General features: G+C 40.8%; 1 protein-coding gene across 5 annotated transcripts in view; it reads right to left on the reverse strand.

Moving 5' to 3' along the window:
• LOC134302352 (receptor-type tyrosine-protein phosphatase mu-like) overlaps positions 1–18,768 on the reverse strand; it is a 207,439-nt gene that overhangs the window by 7,767 nt on the left and 180,904 nt on the right. For all 5 annotated transcript variants that reach the window (XR_010007520.1, XM_062987428.1, XM_062987427.1 and 2 more), the window contains 7 exons: positions 17,708–17,744; positions 7,888–7,985; positions 4,228–4,344; positions 3,967–4,121; positions 3,639–3,774; positions 701–850; positions 75–248 (listed from right to left, as the gene is read on the reverse strand). Coding sequence is in view for 4 of the 5 variants with exons in the window: in XM_062987428.1 (XP_062843498.1) it covers positions 75–248; positions 701–850; positions 3,639–3,774; positions 3,967–4,121; positions 4,228–4,344; positions 7,888–7,985; positions 17,708–17,744 (867 nt within the window). In the remaining variant the exon portion in view is untranslated. The remainder of the gene's footprint in view (positions 1–74; positions 249–700; positions 851–3,638; positions 3,775–3,966; positions 4,122–4,227; positions 4,345–7,887; positions 7,986–17,707; positions 17,745–18,768) is intronic.

An 18,768-nucleotide genomic window follows, 5' to 3' on the forward strand; every position in this document is an offset into this window, starting at 1 on the left:
TCTATTGTAACTTAGAATCTTAGTATGGATGAAATAAGTCTATCAACAGTGAGGAGTAATGAAAGTATTCTCACATCCATTAGGGCAGCATTAATGTAGTTGCTACTCTCTCCGTCTATGGTAATGAGGAAGGGCAGGCAGCGGTCAGGAGGAAGCACGTCCATGCAGCGGTTTTTCTCATGGTTTCGTGGCAGCAGTGCAATGCTGCAGTCCTCCACACGCAAAGTTGGGGTCACCATGTTCAGAGTCTGTGACACAAAAACACAGAATCATGGGAAATGTATTAGATTTTTGTTCCTTTATTTACATTAGCTGAGGGCTCATTTCTATGCATTCTTTGGCTAAATGATGGTGACAGGTGACCAGTAATTTTCTATGTACTGTATATTTGACACATGGAGCCTTAAATAGAGCAAAAGTGGCAGATCACACAGAGACAGTGACAATATTTTCTGGCAACATAACAAATTCAAATGATAGAACTGGTAGATTTCACGGACCAATAGCATGGTACAAGTATCAGAAACAGACATTACACAATCATGCATTTCTCAAACTTTTGTTAATAAATTTATTTTGGCTCTATTATAATTCTACTATAGTTAGAATACACTTTGGTCACCACCAAAGCTTTTAGCTGTGTTCACTTAACTGTTTTGGGTGTGTATAACCAAACCACACTAAACATGCTTTTTCTTACCCTGAACTCCTCTTTAATTGAACATGTGTTGGTTTGGGGATCCAAACGGTTCATGTCATAGTACACCGACCGCAGCTGATTGGCAGGAATGGTGGTGTCTCCACAAAGACACGCTTCCAGAATGGCATCATGGATGAAGACATACTGTTCCTGAGAAAAACAAAAAGAAATAGGTACAGTCAATATATTTCAACACTGAAATTGTAGTTTTATTAACTACAATTTATTCCGCATAAAAAAATGAGGCCACCCCTGGGACTGAATTTTTGATGATAGAGAACCTTAACACACATAATGAAAATACATTTAAAACATCAGAGCTAAAACAGACTTTTACATCTCTATGAACCTAATTTGTGAAGTATAAATGTATAAATAAATTGTGATCTTTTTAGACACTTGGAGCTGGATGTTTGAGGATGACAAGATGCAATGTTAGGTGCACAATTATGTCACCGCTATTTGCCAAGTTTACTGTAGATGTGGGTCACTATGCAAATTGCACCTGATACCAAAATTACAGGCTGCTGTGAAATGGTGGAGATGGTTAACAGTAGAACCATGAAAACACTATTTACAGAGAAAGTGTTAAAGTTAATACATTAACTAATAAATAAGGGATAAAATGGGAATGTATATACCAGTGATAGCTCAGTGGTTAAGGTACTGGACTAGTAAACAGAAGGTTGCCGGTTCAAGCCCCGCCACCACCAAGTTGCCACTGTTGGGTCCCTGAGCAAGGCCCTTAACCCTCAATTGCTCATTGTGTAAGTCGCTTTGGATAAAAGCGTCTGCTAAATGCTGAAAATGTAAATGTAAATGTATATGAAATATATGTTAAAATAAAATCTGTAAATCCAAAATCTAGAACACTATTTGTGCCCATGATCATAAAGTAACCATATTTAACAGAAAAACCTAGAACTGGCAATAACAAAGCTGTACCTCATTTACACCTGGTTTTGGGAATCATGTAAACCGCACATTTATGCTGTTGTGCCATTTTTATACATAACAAGCCAGTTTTTTGAGCAGCGCCCAACCAAATTAAGAAACCCACTAGTGAAACAGCTTAGTACATATGGCTTTAGTTTTTAAATGCTAATAATAATGCTAAAGAAAATGGCATTTTTGCATAAAGACAGTATTTAATGCATCAAATCAAATCAAATCAAATTGGATTAAGCTGACGTGCACTTGGTCCCTAATTAATTCTGGTTTATTCCCAACATGTCAACTATTCAAAAGCAAAGACAGAATATCTGGGGTCATGTCCTGTCCCTTCCTCCACAAGCACACGATTCAGACGTTTGATGCAAATCACTGTTGAAATGACATTTTGAGACAATCTGGCCTCGTCACATTTGACTAAATCATGATCCCGGTTCAGCGCATTCATCAGTAAAGTGACTGCTAGTGTGACTACTGATCTTTGACCTTTGTGGTGCCATGACCGTTCAAAGTGCAGCTGTGATCTCAGTCTGCATGAACACGAGCAGCATTTTCCATCAAATTTGCAACACAAATTGCTGTTGTCACAAATTATTCCTGACAGGTCAAACGTGCACATTAAAAAGGTAACGAGCACCCGGAGGGGAGCCAGCGATGTCGACACATACAAACACCTGCAGGGGGAAACGCACATGGACATGAACACTTTGAAGGTCACTGAACTTGTGCAGAATGAGTCAGAGAAGCTTCGGCTGTCTAGTTATTCAAACCCCAATCCAGATGTCGTCTATGAAACATTTCCCTATTAAATCCAATGATGCTTGTGATCTGAGTGGAATTACAGGGAAGTAGTGCAGTCAGCTGGTCTACAGCTCAGTCCAGATGGGCCGTGTTCACGAAGCAGAGAGTTCTTCAGCACCACTGCAGCGGTAAATTGTCGAGCGCTGTACAGAAGGAGGCGTCCCACAGAAATACTTGCCTATAGTTGTTTCTGTGCCTTTATGGTATGTCTAACCACCCGATACGTGTCACATTGAGACTTCATTGGTGCTTAGACAAGCAGGAATTACATTTGAGAATGTGCTGGTGATCGCTTAAAAACAGACCCAGATCGTTTTAACAAAAAACAGACATAAATTGAAATGTATATGATCTAACTGACCTAATTTTAGATTATAAATGTTTCTTACTAATTTACATAAGCACCATTTTTTCTTCATCTCCATATTTTGTCATTTCTTTATGTATGTCTGTTCTCTATTCATTTACTTATTGTGCATAAAGCAATAATGAACTCTGGACAGGGCATCACATTTATTATAAAGTAGCACATCCTCACATGTACATTTTCAGCATTTAGCAGACTCTTTTATCCAAAGCGACTAATAGTACTGTGACAGTATATTGAGGATTAGGGGTCTTGTTCAAGGACCCAGCGGTGGCAACCTAGCAGTTGTGGGGCTTGAACCAGTGACCTTTCGAATACTAGTCCAGTACCTTAACCACAAGACTACAACTGCACAGTGACTGAGAGTGAGGATCTAACCCAGAACCATTTTTAACTTGTATCAAAATAAGTTCAAAAAGACAGAAACATATGATTGGACTGCCAGTCAGTGCTATCTCATAGTTGTGATTGGCTAATTTAAGAGAGTACTGCACAACTCAAGCGCCCGATATGCTCTTTTTTATGCTCTCTTGTCTCAACCACACTGATAGACCTCAAAAAGAGATTAACTATTCATCCTTGTAATAATTAAAACAGCGGTACCACATTTTTTCGGATGGATGTTGACATTTTTTCATTTTCATATTTTGTCGTTCTGTAATTTTTCCTTTAATTTGACAATAAACACAACTTTATATATCTAATAAAAAATCCTACACTTACAATGAGCAGTCTAAAATGATGAAATGAAATGACAGTTTAGGGTGATAGTTACTTTTTAATGCATCATACCCTAAAATATCCAGTATATAAAAGTACCTCAGTCTGGACCATGTTGACACGGCGTGATCGCAGCTCTCGGACGCAGTTATAGATGTCAACCACACCTTCTCGTTCAGCCATGTCCAACATTATGTCAATCACAATGAAGCAGCCTGTTCGTCCAGCACCCGCACTGAAAAGCGACCAATCACAGAACAGACTGAGACGTATCATAATAATCGAAAACATTCAGTAAAAATGAGAAATGAGAAAATTCTACTTCACTTCCAGTTCCACTAAGCCCAACCAGACATGACAGCTCCTAGACTAGACAGTTATCTAATTCATTGGCTAAAGCATCTCTGGAGTGAGAGTGCTGTGTTACCTGCAGTGAACCACAATAGGACCGGCGTTGGCAGCCGACTTTGCTTTGACCCTGCGAATGAAACCCAGCAGGCCTGTAGCGTGGTATGGCACACCGTGGTCTGGCCAGCCTGTGAAATGAAACTGCTGGATCTCACGGATTTCATGGGCTCCTCTCTACAACAAAAGAAGTACAAAGAATGTAATAGATAATCTAATAGTCCTGTTTGTATGTTAATATGCATGAGTCTTGAAATAAGATTGAAAATTAATGATGAAAGACCTTCTCTACAGCAAATGTTCGGATGACATATTCAGACAGGAGCTGAGTCTCTATCAGTGTCACCTTCATGTCACGATATATCTCGGTGTCATCCGGCCAGTATTTACAGCATTTAACCTAAAAAAACACAAAACAAAACTCAGTTCAAATCATGGTGTTAGTGACGTTTCCGGGAATATATTTATATGACGTATAGCTTTTGCTACTACTTTGAAGGGAAAAGATTCCTTCCAACATGTCTGGATCACACTGATTCTGGCACCCTGGACAACCTGACCATTCATGCAGGGCAACACACTTATTTACTTACTATGCTGACTCTCACTAAATTTAGAGCGGCCAGTCCACCTTTTGCATGCCGTTAAAAGGTGATAGTCTCCACTTACATAGGGAGGCTATCCGAATCTCACAGACAACGATGGATGACAGGGATCGAACCAAAATCTCTAAGACCCACATTGCTGTATAACAAGGTACAGTGGTAGCCTAGTGGGTAGAGCTTTGGGCTATCACTTGAAAGGTTGAGAGTTTGAATCCCAGCTCTACCATGCAGCCACTGTTGGGCCTTTGAGCAAGCACCTTAACCCTGTCTGCTCCAGGGGTGTCGTACAATGGCTGACCCTACGCTGTGACCCCAGCTCTCAAACAAGCTGGGATACGTTGTACTGCACACGTGTCTATGTACATGTGACAAATAAAGGCATTCCATTCTATTCTATACCTACTCTACCAATCCACCAGTGTAGACACAGACTTAAAATACAAATGTTTGTGTGTTATTAGTTTAGACAAAATGTATTTGTTCATTATCATGACTTGGATAATAATCAGACCTGATTTAATGAATAATTCATGCAATTATTTTGCTAACTATTTATTTGAGGTACTGAATGTAATTATGATTTTCAATGACTTACACAAAACAATAACTGAAGCAGGAATACACTCTGGAAAGAACAACATCCTACCACAACACACCACACACACTCACCAATGTACATTTTCACACCTGTGACAAATCTGAATTAGGGAATCAACCTGTTGCATATTTTGGGAGGTAAAAGGACACCAGAGTATCTGCATTAGCATCAGATAAGCAAATTCCTCACAGACAGTGACCGGACAGGTTAAAACGCTGGTAACTAGCACCCTAGTGCTGTCTGGCGGCCGTACTAAAGTAAATGATGTAAACATCAGCTTGAATATTAGCCAAACAAAACATTAAAGCTCAGCAGTCTGTGTAGTCAACACGAATACAGAAATAGAGATTTTGCTCCAACAAAATAACAAATGTGTGTGTTGATGCTTGTTCAAACCATTTCTGTTCATATGACCTAAACAAAGCAGGTTTTTTATATAATTCCATCAAAAGTTACGAACAGATTTCGCAGGTATTGACAAGGTAATTCACACTCTAATGCTGTTTCATTCTCACATTAAACTCTGCTAAGTATGAAATGACATCCATTACCCCGAGCTCACACCCATTTCCTCTCAGTGCTCTGATATTACCCTGATAAACAACACACTGCTATTAAATCTGCAACTCGAAATCTGGCAATATCATTATTACATTAGCAGCACAGAACATCTTATTACATAATTTAGTAGAGCAGAAGCACAAAACAGCTTAATGTCTGAAAGATTTTTTTTTCTACCAGAAACGCACAGTTCTGTGGCAAAATTCAATCTGTCTCTGGTGGCTCCCCGGCGTCATTAAGACTGGAAATGAGATTGGAGGATGGAGGGACAGTGGAGGAGGAGGACTGCTCAAGTTGAGGTCCCTTGGTGACACTTGAGATGAGAAATCCACAATCCGAACTGCTCTACCTCAATCTCCAACAAGATTACATTAGGCCAGAGCCATTATATTATTCCATCAATTAAGAAGCATGTTTGTGTGTGTGTGTGTGTGTGTGTGTGTGTGTGTTTGTGTGTGTGAGAGATGGGGGAGTTATCGACCACGTAAACCTGCATGCATGACCATATAAGGTAAAATGAATTGCTTCACCGTGTGTAATATAGGCTGCAGCTACAGAATGAAACATACTGCTTCAAATCAATCAAATCAATCACATTTCTAAAACTCATTTCATTTAATTTCATTCTTTTTTCTTAATATTTCTTTCTTTTTGTCTCCCAAGTTCCCCACACCCCCTAGTTCTTCCCTGCAGGGCTCATCTGATCTGGTCCTCATCTTTCCGACTGTCTGGTGCAGTATGGAAGGCAGATGGATGGTGGTGAAGCACAGCGGTGGGTTTATAGCTCTCTGTGGGGAAGACACCATCCCCGACCCCCCCATGCCAGCCACCAGCAGGCACTATTAGATCAGTATCAGACCCAGCCTGGCACTCTTAGCTTGCAGCAGGGCACATCTGCCTGGCCAGAGCATGCCACTCGCTCACCCATTGAGGGGCGGCACGGCAGCTCCAAGGCCAATGATAAGAATTTGCTGTTATATTTAAGACCTTACATAATATTTTTAATGTCAATATTGTGGTGGAAAAACCTTTAATGAAATACCTTAAAGACTAGATTATAAGTAGAAAAGAGTTTTATTTTTGTCTGCAGCGAAGGATCGACTTTGAATGTGAAACTGTGAATGTGATAAGACGGAAAAAAATAATCACCCTTTATACTCCCATTAGTGACCTTGTAGGAGAGTGGAAGATTCTATCGTCAACCAGCTAGAACTGGATTTTGGACATCATAAAATGCACTTCTTGTCATATACACCGCTTTCCAGTAACATTCCATTGTAGCAGTATTCTTGGAATATTGGAATATGACTACTGGCAATCATGCCCTAAGCATTTTCTCCCACAGTATGAGTTCAACTTTTGACTTGGGTCAACCAATGTATCCTCAGCTCCAGTCACTATCTGTAAGAAGTTTGGCATGTTCTCCAGAATAATCCTTTGGATAAACAGTTTGCTCCCACCTTCCAAAAATATGAGAAAGCAATTAGAGTGATCAGGTGAAAGGAGATCAGGGTAATTACCATCTTAAACCCTGATACTGATGTGATCAGTGTGTTAATTCATTTTCAATTACACCTAGGGGCACTTTAGACTAGCAAGTCCAGATCATTTAAACTCATTTAAACACAGGGAGAACATGACAAACTCTTTACAGATTTGAACCCAAGCTCTTTACCCATGTCCCTTGTGTGTTATTGTGTGAGTTATCAGTGCGCTCAATGATAGAACGTGCAGACAAGCCGAGTCCTCGTCAATGTGGACTCGTCAAAAATATTCTGAGCTGGTTTACCCGAGCAGCTGTGTTGCATCTTTCCAACAGTGTAAACAGTGTAAACCGAGGTGCCATTAGAAACACTAATGTGTGACTTTCACTGGTCCAGAGGGCTGGTCATCATGGAAAAGACCAACTAAGGAGTAATGTCATGCTTGTTGTGTAATGAGTTACAGTCATTAGTTCTCACTCACTTCACACTGAAATGCATCACTTTACCAGCTAAGGATTTTTCAGGAGTTCTGCCGCCTAGTAATTCCCTCCAATCAGCGGGTGACAGAGGGTGCTTGTGTGCACGCTAACCCACAAACGCTGAGATCTGGGAATCCAGGGTTCGAATCTCAGTGTTTGTGTATTTTTTCTGTTGTCCGGTACAAGACATGCACTACATTTCTACATCCTACTCACCCTTCCAACTTCCACTAGATTGGTGACCATGACGATGGTGGCTGTGTTTTCCTGCCACACCATCCTCCAGAAGTCGATCACGGTCTCCTGCATAGGTCCTGCACACAGAAACGGTACATGTGCTGGATCACACCCACAGGCTCATACATACTCATCTAGAACTGCTTGTGAAGACATTCATGACGGGGGTTTTTGGTCTGTCTGTCCTGGATTCTGTAAAGTTGCTTTAAGACAATGTCTATTGTTAAAAGTACTATACAAAGGAATAAAACACCTAAACTTAATATTAACCTCTTGAGACCCTGCGGTCACATATGAGGACATTACATTTTGGCTTTGTTATGCCTTATTCCTTGACCTGCTAAACTTAGACCGATTGTCCCCATTAGTGGACACTTTTGTCTGCCATCTAGTGGTAGCAAAAGTACTAGAAAAATAATAAAGTTTGTTTGTTTCTTTATTAAGATTTTAACATTATGTTTTACACTTTGGTTACATTCATGACAGAAACGGTAGTTACTCATTACACAAGATTCAGGTTATATCAAACACAGTCATGGACAATTCAGTGTCTCCATTTCACCTCACTTGCATGTCTTTGGACTGTGGGAGGAAACCAGAGCACCCGGGGGAAACCCACACGACAACATGCAAACTCCACAGAGAAAGGACCCGGACCTCCCCATCTGCGGATCTAACCCAGGGCTTTCTTGCTGTGACAGTGTGCGACAGTGCTACCCACTGAGCCACCGTGCCACCCAACTAATAAGGTTAAAAACAAAAGGAATAGAAAAAATGCATTGAAAAAAATAGGGTCTCAGGAGGATAAGGAGGGTTGTCCAGATACTTACTGACATATAAATTTTTTTTTCTTGACTCATGTTGAATAAAATGTCTTGATAACAAAACCGTGCACAGAATTAAGAACATGACCAAGTGAACAAATGCACAGAGGGAAAAGTCCAGCTCGATCGCTGGTGACCATCCAGCCCTTTCCAATTTCAATTAGAAATGCAATTAATTGAAAAGAATATTGTTTTCAATCAGGTAGCGCTGATAAAAAACAATGACTTGTGACTAATTAATTATTGTGCAAATCCCAGAGTAAGAGCCAAAGCTAACACGCATTACCTGCAGCCAGAAGCAAATTACATTCAGCCGAGATGTGCTCCAACCTCCTGATCTTTCTCCAGCTCATAAAAATGTCATTACAAAACAGCTGCAGCGACTGCTGCCACTCCACACACACGTATACACACACACACGTGTACACATGCACACACACACACACACACACAGACTCACAAACGTGTCTTTACAGATAAAAAATAATTTTAAAAAAATCCCTCAGGATAAATAAAGTATCTATCTCTCTATCTAAACAGGTATTAACAAGTACACACAAACTACCATACCTGCACACACACACACACACACACACACGCACGCACATGCACACTCAAACACACACATCTATCCATCTCTCTATCTAAACACAGGGGCAGATAGCTCAGTGGTTAAGGTACTGGACTAGTAAACAGAAGGTTGCCGGTTCAAGCCCCGCCACCACCAAGTTGCCACTGTTGGATCCTTGAGCAAGGCCCTTAACCCTCAATTGCTCATTGTGTAAGTCGCTTTGGATAAAAGCGTCTGCTGAAAATGTAACGTGCATTTAGTCCCTGAGTAACGTCTACTTTACTAATGAACTCAGGATATAATTCTCAACTTTTACATTTTTTCTGGCTCTTTAATGCACATTCAAATCAGCATAAAAACAAAACCTTAGTGTCTAAAACCCAACTGAACTCTTTCAAAATGTTATCAATCAAAAGAGCTCCATTTATTAATAGATGTTCAAAAGTATCTATACATCAAAGTAAATATAACTTCCCCTCTCATGAAGTTCTACGACTCTACGTTACCCCCTCACTTCCTCCCCTCCTACACACCACATATTTTACTGACTGTAGTCTAAATTTCTTTCCTACTTTCTCCCTAAGGTTTGATCAGACTGTGACAGCCCGAGGGCTTTTCCGTGCTCACCTCAGGCCTCTGCCATCTTTCGTCTCTCACAGCCCTTTTTTTATTGACACAGAGGTAGCAAACCTCTTTAAAAAGCAGCCCACATTTCCACAGCTTCAAGAGACAAACTCTTCCACAAGCAGATGCAGGAGTTTCCTACTGCACAGAGAAAAATAATAACCGTGGAGGGGTGAAGGTGTTACCCTTGGCTTTGAATACATATTCCTTAGTTAAATTCTGCATCACCAATGCACAGCTTGTACAGTCATATCCAATTACCCAATCTGCTGTAGAGTTTCACTCCAGACCAAGGAAAGCCAGAACTAAGATACACCCCGACCACTTCTTTTCACCTGCATGAGGCATGTTAGGGTCTGTGTATTAACTTTTTATTCAAGTTCTCTGAATTACAGTGTGCACAAAATCAATCACTTTAAACCAACTTGTCTTGGCTTTAGGATTACAAATGTGCTCAAGCAGTAAAGACCAGCAGTCCCTGAGGAATAAGTGGCCATGTGGAAGAGCCGTGTAAAAATATATTATTTCTAACCTTACATTATTCATCATCCTTCTTCTCACCTAGCATCTAGAGCACTGACACTACAGAGAACGAGTGTGTGTGTGTGTATGTGTGTGTGTGAGAGAGAGAGAGAGAGAGAGAGAGACAGAGAGAGCTTGGGAATGAGTGGTGGTGTCTGTATAAATCGGAGGAGAGCACAAACCCGGTGCAGACTGGGTATCAGGACAGAGGTGAGGTGTGTTGGAGAGAGGAAAAGATTTTCCTTTGTAAGAATATTATTCATGACTGCTGTCTCTGTTCAAAAGAGCTCGAAGATAAAAGACCGTCACCTTATGTATAAAAACCTGACAATTTTTCTTAAACAAAAAGACATTTACAGTCCTGCGGTCCATATCATTATAAATCCTGAATCTTAACTAGTTAGTAGATACCACTTGATATGTTTGGGCTATGTTACTATGTTACTTTTTCTTCTGATTAAGCATAACCAATTAGTCCTCTGCTGCTGGGGATCCCGATTACGTTCGAAGAAGGTATATTTGCCTGCTCCACGCCCTCTCCAACATGTGCGCAGTCTCTAAACCCCTTTTTTTGCCCGTGCCTCGGTGGATTCACACGTGAGGTTTATTCACTTCTGCACAGGCGCCTCGATCTGCTAACCAGGGTTCTTGCACAGCATTTAAAGACCCCACCCACTTAGTATGGCCTTTTCCCACCCAGCAGACTCGGTGGCCAATTTTGTCTGCTGCAGGCACTGCCAATTGTGCCTGCTAGATGACGCCCAGCTGACCTGTAGCAGAGCCAAGATCTGAACCTGGGAGTTCAGAATCTCTGCGCTGGGATTCTGAACTCCCAGAGTTTGAATCTTAGCTCCGCTACCGGTTGGCTGGGCATCACCTAGCAGGCACAACTGGCAGTGCCAGTTGTGACCACCAGTTTGCTGGCCACATGTGCAAAGTATGGGTGAATAAGAAGTGGTTGAGGGACTGCACACGCTTTGCATGTCCTCCCTCTTATGCATGTTTCTGAACAGGTACTTCAGTTCTGTTCATCTCACAAAACTTGCAGAAGGGGGATTGGCTGCTCTTAACTGCCCCTTTGTGGGAGAAAATGTGTGTTTCCCAATGATGTGTTGTCTTAAATGTCAAAGGCAACCCACCACTAGGTTTAAAAGCAATCAAACTCCCTCAATGATCTTTTATTAAGCTGAAATCTCTCTACCAAGCTTGTGATGAATGACGGGTTGTTTCATCACACGTGATTCGTTCGGAGTTTAACATTCAATGTAGCTGCTTCATTTCAGGGGTTTAGTAAAGGCGGCTCAAAGTAGGAGTTTACAGACTGTTAAGACTTCACAAGGGTTAAAGTTCAACAGAAGCAACAGAAAACAATGACCAGCATGACTATTTAATGATGCTTTTTAATGATGCTTGGGAGTCTGGACCTCAGTGTGTGTGTGCATGTGTGTGTGTGTATATGATAAATACCGAAGTGTGGTAATGAGGATTAGATAGTGTGTGTCCGGTTCAGGAGGTTCTGATAAACTGGCATCTGCTGCTCTAATCCCCTCTGGACTCGAGGTCTCATCAATAACACTGGGTCACACACACGCGCTCCATTCAGATGCACTCAGACTGGGTGGATACGCTATAACCACGCGGAGTTTGGCAGCGGGAGGACGTCTGGGAGTCTCTTAAGCAGCTTGTGCAGACTGATATTAGATGGATGGATGGAGGAGAGAAGGAAACGTCTTCGCTTCAGCCTACCTTCCTGTCTTCCTCCGGCTTAGGAAGTCGTCCCTCGCGGCTAACGTCTTCCAGGTTTTACCATTTATAAATAAAGTGTGATTTTTTACAGTGAAGAGAGAATGAGAGAGATGTGGATGGGTACAGTGCTGTGTAAAAGTATTTGCCCCCTCATTTCTGACTGCCTCTGTAACTGCATCTTTATTAATTGTAGTGTAAGCACACAAGCATCAATTTTTTTGGTTTTATGGAATACGATCAATCAAAACCCATAGCAGACTTCTTAGCATGGCTGCCAGGTTTTGCATCAGCAGCATCTCTGTTAGACAGAAGACTAGGCCACTCCATAAATGCATTTTTTTTTCTGTAGTCAGTCAGATATTGAGGCGCTTTTATGCTTTTTGGACCACCGTCCTGCTGCACAACACAGTTACACCTTGAATTCCACTCACAGGCTTTATGATCTTGTATTTTCCCATTTCTGCCGAGACTCTTTTGTATTATGAAGTCATGAACATTAATCTGAATGCAATCCGCAGTTCATTCATTTTCAAGAATGTCTGTACAAGTTGTTGCTGAGCCCTTTTGGAAATCTTGGCAGGCTACATTCACCACTGTTTCAGGGTTTCTCTATTAGAAAAATAACTCTCTACATTGATATATTGGAAGAACTTGTTTTCTTAAGAGTCCTAAGAGGCCTAACAGTCCTTGGCCACATTCATGACAGAACAGGTAGCCACTCGTCACACAAGATTCATCAGTTCAAGTCTTAGTGCTGAACACAGTCATGGACAATTTTGTATCTCCAATTCACCTCACTTGCATGTGTTTTGACTGTAGGAGGAAACTTACGCGGACACGGGGAGAACATGCAAACTCCACACAGAGAGGACCCGGACCACTTCCATCTGGGAATCGAACCCAGGACCGTCTTGCTGTAATGTTGAAGGCGACTGGTAGTTTGAGCAATCAAGAGGCAGTGACTTTCTTACAAAGGTAATATTGGTGTTGAATAACTTTGTTCTCTTTGCGTGATATACTTTTAAGATTACTAATCACAAATCAATTTGTGTGACTAATACGCAAAAGGGACAATAGCTGTTTCACACTGATGTATGAGCGACTAGCATGAAATATTAATGATTGCAGAAAGATGAGAGCTTATGTCGATCATGCATTTTTACACTCGGTAGCTTTTAGGGGGCTATCAGCAGATTTCACATGGTGTTACACACACACACACACACACACACACACACACACACACACACTTCAGAAGAGTGACATGCTGCCTGCAGAAATGACTGTCAGCACTTCCTGACAGCTGAGCTTTCTAATACAGGAAGAGTTTGTATTTTTGTCTTTTGGCCAAAAATCTTCAGCATAAACTTTATTTATTCTCGCTCCAAACTGCTCACCCAAGGTTTATTGAGGAACCTTTGAGGGGATAATTTATTTTCTATATTAAATAATTTATCAGCAGGAACGTTCCCCCCAGCTTACGTGTTAGTGCACGGCGCACATTGTCAAATCAGAGGGAAAGATTTTCAATAATGAACTGAAATAATAGTTTAAAATGCCTGACACAGAGTTCTGAATTCTCTAAATCAATAATCAGCTCACATTATGGCCACCATTTACTAGTGAATAAACTGTTTCTGCTTTCTCTTATTGACGTTTTTCCTTTTTCTCAAGAGCTATTCCCACAACACACACACACACACACACACACACAAACACACACACGTAATAGGACATATGCTTATGAAGTAAAAAATTCACATACGCATGTAAGGGCCTTGGATGTCATGGCAGTGCTGGGATTTTGATGATTCCCACAACTTTGACTGTGGCTGAATGATTGGAACATATGACAGTGGATGTGTGGGCTTGCACATTAGACCACTGTGGCACCCAGGCATCATACATGGCACAAACCCCTTTACAGAGCTTCTTGGTATAGTAGCAGTCAGTGTGGGTGCCACACAGTCCTGGAGACCTGGGTACTAACCTTCAGTCTGTAAATGAATTTGGTTGTTTTCTTAAGGTCCATATTTGTTTACTCAAGGTATGTCAGTTTCCTTTCACCTGTCAATAATATGCAAGGTGGACCGGCTACACTACTTTGTCTCTAGGTATGAGTGAGTGAGTGAGTGAGTGAGTGAGTAAATGAGTGAGTGAGTGAGTGAGTAGGTGAATGAGTGAGTGAGTGAGTAAATGAGTAGGTGAGTGAGTGAGAAAGTGAATGAGTGAGAAAGTGAGTGAGTAAGAAAGTGAGTAAATGAGTGAGTGAGTGAGTAAGTGAGTAAATGAGTGAGTGAGTGAGTGAGTAAATGAGTGAGTGAGTGAGTGAGTAGGTGAATGAGTGAGTGAGTAAATGAGTGAGTGAGTGAGTAAATGAGTGAGTGAGTGAGTAAATGAGTAGGTGAGTGAGTAAGTGAGTAAGTAAGTGAGTGAGTGAGTAAATGAGTGAGTGAGTGAGTGAGTAGGTGAATGAGTGAGTGAGTAAATGAGTGAGTGAGTGAGTAAATGAGTGAGTGAGTGAGTGAGTGAGTAAATGAGTAGGTGAGTGAGTAAGTGAGTAAGTGAGTGAGTGAGTGAGTAAATGAGTGAGTGAGTGAGTGAGTAAATGAGTGAGTGAGTAAATGAGTGAGTGAGTAAATGAGTGAGTGAGTAGGTGAATGAGTGAGAAAGTGAATGAGTGAGAAAGTGAGTGAGTAGGTGAATGAGTGAGAAAGTGAATGAGTAAGAAAGTGAGTAAATGAGTGAGTGAGTGAGTAAATGAGTGAGTGAGTGAGTAAATGAGTGAGTGAGTGAGTAAATGAGTAGGTGAGTGAGTAAGTGAGTGAGTGAGTGAGTAAATGAGTGAGTGAGTGAGTAAATGAGTAGGTGAGTGAGTAAGTGAGTGAGTGAGTGAGTAAATGAGTGAGTGAGTGAGTGAGTGAGTAAATGAGTAGGTGAGTGAGTAAGTGAGTGAGTGAGTGAGTGAGTAGGTGAATGAGTGAGAAAGTGAATGAGTGAGAAAGTGAATGAGTAAGAAAGTGAGTAAATGAGTGAGTGAGTGAGTAGGTGAATGAGTGAGTGAGTAAATGAGTGAGTGAGTGAGTAGGTGAATGAGTGAGTGAGTAAATGAGTGAGTGAGTGAGTAGGTGAATAAGTGAGTGAGTAAATGAGTGAGTGAGTAAGTGAGTAAATGAGTGAGTGAGTAAGTGAGTAAATGAGTGAGTGAGTGAGTAGGTGAATGAGTGAGTGAGTAAATGAGTGAGTAAGTGAGTAGGTGAATGAGTGAGTGAGTAAATGAGTGAGTGAGTAAGTGAGTAAATGAGTGAGTGAGTAAGTGAGTAAATGAGTGAGTGAGTGAGTAGGTGAATGAGTGAGTGAGTAAATGAGTGAGTGAGTAGGTGAATGAGTGAGTGAGTAAGAAAGTGAGTAAATGAGTGAGTGAGTAGGTGAATGAGTGAGTAAGAAAGTGAGTAAATGAGTGAGTGAGTAGGTGAATGAGTGAGTAAGAAAGTGAGTAAATGAGTGAGTAAGTGAATGAGTGAGTAGGTGAATGAGTAAGTGAGTGAGTGAGTAAATAGTTGAGCATGAGTGGGTAAAACAGAAGACATGAATATTATGCTTGACAAAAGTGCATTCACATGCCACAAAATTAAATGTGCAAATCAGTTACAGAGACTCAAAATAAAACATATTCAGAAATTCAGTAGAAATGTACTATGCTAAGCTAAGATACTCGCATGAGCAAGTTTTTGAAAACGCTAGCCACTCCGCTACACTCAACCGACGGTGCGTTTTAATTGAGACACAGAGGAATGAGGCATGTGATGCTCTAATAAACAGGTAATTATGCAACTCCCCTTTCCACAATGGCAGATTGTGAAGCCATTAGAGAGCCTGAAAACGTTCTGGAAGCAAATATTCTCATGTACATGTGATGGTCCAGCTAAAGCCTGGAACTATTTAGCATCCATCAGACTTAACCTGTGAGGTCATTAACCGTGAGCTGAAGCAGCATTTCTCCTCAGGTCAGATAAAGTAAGTGACAAACACACAGGCCTTAATCTCTTTATTTATTATTCTGCTCTGTCCGGCTCACAGCCAGGCCTGATTAATCGCTCAGCACTCACCAATGATGTGATGTGAGAAAGAATGATGTTCTGTTCCTCCAGTCTGGTTCCAAAGGCTAGAAAATGCTACTCTGGCAGCTTGTGGTGGTCCAATATACTCACAGATACTTTCTTAGTTTTTCATATACCTGTTTGTTTAATGATGCTAGCTTTTTAATGTTGCTCTAGGTCTCACCTGTAGCAGGTTTTAGCAATACAGGAAAACAAAAATAAGAAATCATCCAGTTTAAATAGGAAATGGTGGCTCAGTCTTTGTGTCTGTGTGTACCTCATTGAGAATGGTTACAAGAAGAGATTGATTTCAGTTATTGTTTCCCTAGGGTGTGCTACCAATTATTAAGTTAAGACTGCCAGTAAGTCTGTGTGAAATTAAATTAGGTTAGAATTTTCTCTCAGCTCTTAGAAATAAACTTGTAAATAACAAAGTGATTGTAATTGCAAGCATTTTCAGGGAGAAGTGAAGGGGTGTCAATATTTTTGGCCGTGACTATATGCCTAAATAGAAATCAAACTTAAGACAGCTGTAGGGTTGCCCTTAACTTTGTAATAATATAATTTTGCTGAGCCCTTATTAAAAGCTCCATGTTTTATGTGTTTAAAGAAATATGTAGCATAAATAGTCAACAGAGGTACAGAAAATTTCTTAGCTAGCCCAATCACTGTACAAAAAAACATTAATGTGATCTAAACGTGATCAGAAGCTAGGTAACCAGGTAAAAAATACAGTCTGAGCAATTGAGGGTTAAGGGCCTTGCTGAAGGGCCCAACAGCAGCAACCTGGCAGTGGTGGGACTTGAACCAGCAATCTTTTGATTACTAGTCCAGTACCTTAACTGCTAGGCTACAACTGCCCTACAAAATCATGTGGATTTTAGCTGACATTTAGCTTATGCTTTTATCCAAAGTAACTTACAGTATGGTGACAGTAAATTATCTAAGTAATTGAGGGTTAAGGGCCTTGCTCAGGAGACCCAACAGTGGCAACCTGAAAGTGGTGAGACTTAAACCAGCGACCTTTCGATTACTAGTCCAGTACCTTAACTGCGAGGCTACAACTGCTGAGATTCAACTGCTTTCTCTCTCTCACACATACACACACAGTCGAGTGTTAAGTTGCATCCTCTTGCATCCTCTCTCAAGAGTCTCACTTTAATTCTAAGTGGAACTATTACACATTTAAATAATTAAAGTTAAAAACAATAAAACGACTGTGCATTTGACTGCGTTACAACATCTATACTATAATTTATATAATAGGTTCTCAGCAAGAGACAGTTACAGCATCAGCCCAGTAAAACTAAATCACATTGTTTTCCTTTATACTTACATTTTACATTTTAAACATAATAAAAAGCAAACACAGCAGTAATCCCCCCCGCCCCGCTTTAATTATAAGAACTTACCTTGTGTAGCGATGTAGTGATTCGGTCTGTGGTAGCCCTGTAAATAAGAACAAAGACAAAAGAACAGTGTTGAAAATGTGAGTCCGGGGATAGAGGTAATAAGCCACGTGTGTTATGTATGTAGCAAGTGTTTAAACACGCAATTTATGTGTCAGGTTGTTTACAACATGCAAACTGCACTGTTCTACTTTAAACTCCACACAGAAAGGACCCAGACCGCTCCACCTGGGGATCGAACCCAGGACCTTCTTGTTGTGAGGCGACAGTACTACCCACCGAGCCACCGTGCCGCCCCATATGATAACAGTGAAATACAATTTAATCTGTATTTTTGCTGAATGTTAAATATTATGGAGTCCTTCAGTTCTTGTGTGGCTATGTGTCCTGAATGCAAATAACTGATCCACATGTAGTTCCGGTGTGTTACTGATTACAGTTTATTATGCAGGATAAGCTGCAGGGGGCAGATTTAAAGCCTTCTTTCATTGTTTCTGAGATGAATGAAAAGAAGAAGCAGGATATGAAAAGAGAGAGAGAGAAAAAAACTTTATCTATTCACCGGTCGGCTGAGCGGCATGGCTAAGTACCTCAGCGATGAGGCAGACCGTGCCGGCAAAGCCTTTTCAATCACAGCTCTCTTTATTATGCATTTATTCTTATCTAATAATGGACCAGGGCTTTGTGAAGAACTTCACTTAAGCACTAGCCAAAAAAACGAGTAATAAACAAGTATTAAACTGATTGGCAGAAACCGAGCAGGAAAAAAGAGAAGCGAGAGAATCAGAGTGACCGAGAGAGGCTGTAAATAATCAGTCCCTGCATTTTGAAAGCCGCCCATCTTACATTATGCATTTGTAATCGTCAAGGTCGGTTAAGACACCCTCATCAGCAGGCTTAACAAATGGCCACATAAGAGGCAGAAAGGCATTTTGGAGTTTAATAGGAACGCACGCTGTTCTGACTTTCAGAGATGATTGCATTATTTCTACATTACTATATTATTCAGTGTACAGTGAAATGACAGAGGATGATGGTGACACCAGGACAGTAACCTATTTATT

Source organism: Trichomycterus rosablanca, chromosome 25 (genome assembly GCF_030014385.1).
Source record: "Trichomycterus rosablanca isolate fTriRos1 chromosome 25, fTriRos1.hap1, whole genome shotgun sequence".
Taxonomy (NCBI): domain Eukaryota; kingdom Metazoa; phylum Chordata; class Actinopteri; order Siluriformes; family Trichomycteridae; genus Trichomycterus; species Trichomycterus rosablanca.